The sequence below is a fragment of the Littorina saxatilis genome, linkage group LG7, assembly GCF_037325665.1.
Source record: "Littorina saxatilis isolate snail1 linkage group LG7, US_GU_Lsax_2.0, whole genome shotgun sequence".
NCBI lineage: Eukaryota > Metazoa > Mollusca > Gastropoda > Littorinimorpha > Littorinidae > Littorina > Littorina saxatilis.
Window position 1 is genome coordinate 9,682,895 of NC_090251.1, and position 4,956 is coordinate 9,687,850.

Consider the following 4,956-nt stretch of genomic DNA (forward strand, 5'->3'; position numbering starts at 1 on the left):
CGCTGTCAGTTCGCAACTGAACCTTGTTTGTTTCTTTAACTTTTTGGTTAACATTGAAACGGCAATCCAAAAGAGTGTTTCAGCTGTTTCAAGACAGAGGCTTAGCTCCTTCTTTTGAGTTGCTTTTCAGTCTAAAATGACACCGGAAGCGAACAAATTGTCGCGTATACTTTCGTCACAAAAAGACGTCATGACAAAGTTACACGCAAAGCGAAAAAGACTTTGACGTCATTTACTTTTGTTTGGAATTTTCCGCCTGTTCCTATAGCTTGTCAGTGAAGACCTGACGTGAGTAAGCTTACCCTTTGCAGAGCTCTGTGAAATAATCAGTCTTGTGTCTCGGTCGTGTAGGTACAGAGTTTGCTTCTGCAATCATTGTGTTCGTGTTGATGACGGCTTCAAGATTTCCATTTTCTTGTTTCTGCGGCTGCGCAAGTTATTTTGCCTAGGTCATGGCCGAACTTTAGGCCTACGGAGAAATATCGCTGGATATTTTCTCCCTGGATTAACAGAGACAAAGAAGGGAAGTCATGCTGTATTGACTGATTATTATTCTGAAATACTATCGTTTCGATCTAGGACCTGGTGAAACTGCATGCATATTCTTGAAACATATGACATTTTACAAAAAGAGAAATATAAACGCGCAAAATAAGGTATCAATAAAAAAAATATAAAAAAATGTATCGATTGGAGATTGGATTTCCCTTCTTTGAGTCATGTGACGTCAGAGGCCTACAAAACTTTATAATTGGGCGTTTCAGGTTGACCGAAACTTTAAAGGAACTACAAAACACACGTCATGTGTTTGATTGCATGTGTGTGTGCTGTTTAATGTCAAAACAACAACAAAGTCAGTACATGACGTGTGTTTTGTAGTTCCTTTGAAGTTTCGGTCAACCTGAAACGCCCAAATATGAAGCTTATGTGTTTGATTGCATGTGTGTGTGCCCGGCCTTGTTCAATCGTCAAAACAACAACAAAGTCATAGTACCTGAAAGGAATTCGATCGATACATAAATGTTATTTGCGTTTTTGACCAAAATATGACATTTTACACAGATCTCGACAGTCATTGTTCACCTCGACCGCTAGCGCGGTCTCGGAGAACAATGACTGTCTCGATCTGTGTAAAATGTCATATTTTGGTCAAACACGCAAATAACGTAAAATACAAAAGAAAGAAAGAAAGAATAAAAGAAAAAAAGACGAATGAAATTAAAACAAGAAAATAAAAAGTAACCTGCAGTTTGCAATTCAAAACACAGATCACGACTGTTTCTCTCCAGGCTGACATGGGCATTGACATGTAAAGTTCGGTGTCCGTTTTATTTTGAAAAGTAAACTTGTTGTTTTTGCTATTTTTTATGAGCCATAAAGGGTGGATAGAATGTCCATGCAGTTTCGACGCCTACACGGCTGAACGCCAGCTTCCATGATTCATGTCCTCGTGTAGGCATGGACGTGTCGAAAATGGTAACTGTACCAACATTGTGGCTTGTCATGGTCACATGAGGATGAGTTTGCAATGGTAAACAGATATATGCCGACATGACTTTGCATTTTTCTTAAATTGAATACACACGTGGCGGGGATGTAGCTCAGTCGGTGGCGCGCTGGATTTGTATCCAGTTGGCCGCTGTCAGCGTGAGTTCGTCCCCACGTTCGGCGAGAGATTTATTTCTCAGAGTCAACTTTGTGTGCAGACTCTCCTCGGTGTCCGAACACCCCCGTGTGTACACGCAAGCACAAGACCAAGTGCGCACGAAAAAGATCCTGTAATCCATGTCAGAGTTCGGTGGGTTATAGAAACACGAAAATACCCAGCATGCTTCCTCCGAAAACGGCGTATGGCTGCCTAAATGGCGGGGTAAAAAACGGTCATACACGTAAAATTCCACTCGTGCAAAAAACACGAGTGTACGTGGGAGTTTCAGCCCACGAAAGAAGAAGAAGAAGAATACACACATTATTGTTCTACCATTAAAAGCAGAATATGTGAGCATAAACACCAAATACATGACACTTTGGGGTAGGAGTTTCCAGTTACAATCCTCATGCATCATGCAAATTAGGGATTTTGTCATTTTCAAATACGAGGGGTAGACTTTTGGTTTTAACCGTGGTTTAATATGTTTTATATGTTCATGCAAAAGGTACATTCATAGGTATGAAAACAACAACAACAACAACAACAACAACAACAACAACAACAACAACAAACCTACGACTAATAGTGGTGTCTTCAAAGCACAAATTATAATTATATATGAATATGTAAATGGGAAACGGTCAGGTTATTTCATTATATACAATGACAAGGTATCATTAAATATAGAAGAAGAAAACACATTACACTTTTCCGCTTATGTTAATGGAAAAACACCAACCGTGAAAGTATCAGGCAACGACATTTCTTTTATACAGCATGCAGGCATCTAAGTCCTGATCTGAATATGTTTTGAAATGTAAAATAGGTCGCGTACACTTTCATACAGCAAAGGGCGAACATGTCCAGAAGGCCCTCGCCATGGAGATGATCCAGGACCGCTACCCACATTGCACCTGGACTCACGTCTACACAGACGGCTCCTCAGAGAACGCCGTAAGGAATGGAGGCAGTGGCGTCTACATCCGTCGCCCAAACGGGACCACCACCTCCCTCTCCGTCCCAGCTGGTGACCTGAGCTCGAACTACAGGGCCGAGCTCCACGCCCTCATCACTGCAGCAGAGCACGCAGCAGGGGAAGACCGCAGTCGGCAAAACATCGTCCTCCTCACTGACTCCCTGTCCGCCCTCCAGTCCCTTCTGTCTGGCCTCACTGACCTCCCCACCAGGCAACTCGACAACTGCCTCAGCACCCTGTCTCAACACAACACGGTGGTGCTCCAGTGGATACCGGCTCATGTCGGCATTGCCGGCAATGAAGAAGCGGACAGGCTGGCAAAAGGAGGTGCGAGACTTCCCCAACCACACAACTCCACCTCGTACAAAGAAGCCAAGACTCTTCTACAACGGAAGAAGAAAGAAAACTGGAAAAAGAGAAACGGAGACTACAACCCACAGGAAGACCCTATCAACAAACTAGACCGGAGAAGCCAAACCACCATTTTCCGTCTAAGGACAGGGCACTGTGGACTGAAGAAACACCTCAAGACACTGGGCCTTGCGGATGACGCACACTGTGAATGTGGCTCGGAAGAGCAAACTCCGGAGCATTCTCCAGAACTGCCCCCATCTAGAGACAATACGCCAGAAGTTCTGGCAAGAAGAGACCAGTGTTGGAGCCAAACTCTGGGGTCCTGCCGACGAACTGCGCAAGACTGCGGACTTCCTGGCAGCCACTGGTCTGAGGATTTAGCACGGCCATCAACATCGAACGCAGAAGAAGAAGAAGAAGACTTTCATACTTTGAATGCGTGAACAATGTCACGTCTTCTAACTGCGTGTCATCCTTCTTCTTCTTCAGCGTTCCAGAATTGTCTGGTTACGTGTGAGCTCGTTTACCCATTTGGGTTCCCCACACTATACTCTGAGAGCATAGTCAGCTCACTCCGCTTTCGTTGAGTAGGCATGCTGGGTATTTTCGTGTTTCCATAACCCACCGAACTCCGACATGGATTACATGATCTTTTCCGTGCGCACTTGGTCTTGTGCTTGTGTGTACACACGAAGGGAGTTAAGTCACTAGCAGGTCACTGGCAGGTCTGCACATAAGTTGACCTGGGAGATTGGAAAAATCTCCACTCTTAACCCACCAGGCGGCAGCGACCGGGATTCGAACTCACGACCTCCCGATTGGGAGGCCGACGTCTTACCACCACGCCACTGTGCCCGTCGCGTGTCATCCTATTTGCAATGAATTATAACTTGGGAAACAATTATTGAATAATGATACAAACATGTACATATACGACGGTGAAAGATCATCTAAATGCCATACGCTTGAAATAGCAGCAATTTGGACAGAATGCCATTACATTTTGATATGAACCATTATTAAAACGTCACAGTCAATGACAATTTTCACTGACGGACTCGTTTATAACTAGATGATGACGATTCGAATATGTATCCCGTTTACGTATAGGGCGGATAAACAAAAAGGCAACCAATCGTATCTTTCTTTATTTGGTGTTTAACGTCGTTTTCAACCACGAAGGTTATATCGCGACGAACCAATCGTATGGGAACTATTAAGGGATTAGTACCATTTTCTGGCTACTGCCTTAAATCGAGACTATTTATCGCCTTGAACAAAACTAATGATTCACCGGGTTTGGCTTGTGCTGTTATAACTTATATCGTACAATCTGAATATGTGGGCAACGTTTAGTGTCATAAGCTGATGTGGCTTGGCTGGAGGTCTGTATGAACTGGGCCTTCAAATATTGCCGGGTATCAAAACTATTTTGTCTCCCAAAATATCTACTGAGATCAGACATGACGTTTGGGGCTTTGAAATGGACATTTGTTCGTGATACTATAATCCTTGCTGTCATGTTGTAAGTTGGGCAAACAGGTGTTTTGAAAATGGAAATCATTGCGATTCAAAAATGTGACGCAGCCTACTTTGTAAGATTTGTCACTCTTATATTTTTCTACGCTAAAGGAAGGAAAATATATGGACTTGTTCATATTCACTGTGTCTGTTCGACGATTGGTGTTGTGATCACTTGTACAGGCATGCGCTACAACTAATTCCTTTACTAAATATCAATTATGTCCCAGGAGGGCTCATGAACAAAACAAACAAAAATGTATGCGGCAATAGTATTAGTACCAATGAAATTTATTGAATAAACTTGTTTAAACCAAACAAAAAACGAAAAAAACGTAAAGCAACATTGAACATGAATGCATACATTGTCATCTTAGGTTTAATTTTTTTAAATGTTTTTAATACTTTTAATTTTAATCTTATCGGAAATGGCTTTTAACAGATTTTAAGCGAA

General features: G+C 42.6%; 1 protein-coding gene across 1 annotated transcript; it reads left to right on the forward strand.

Moving 5' to 3' along the window:
* The first annotated feature begins 2,530 nt into the window (after positions 1 to 2,530).
* Positions 2,531 to 4,702, forward strand: LOC138972059 (uncharacterized). Its single transcript, XM_070344900.1, has 2 exons — positions 2,531 to 2,954; positions 4,686 to 4,702. The coding sequence occupies exons 1-2, from the start codon at positions 2,531 to 2,533 to the stop codon at positions 4,700 to 4,702; spliced, it is 441 nt and encodes a 146-aa protein (XP_070201001.1).
* Positions 4,703 to 4,956: the final 254 nt, after the last annotated feature.

Excerpts from the sequence above, each read along its gene's own strand:
- LOC138972059 (XM_070344900.1), top strand. The coding sequence starts at position 2,531 with ATGGAGATGATCCAGGACCGCTACCCACATTGCACCTGGACTCACGTC.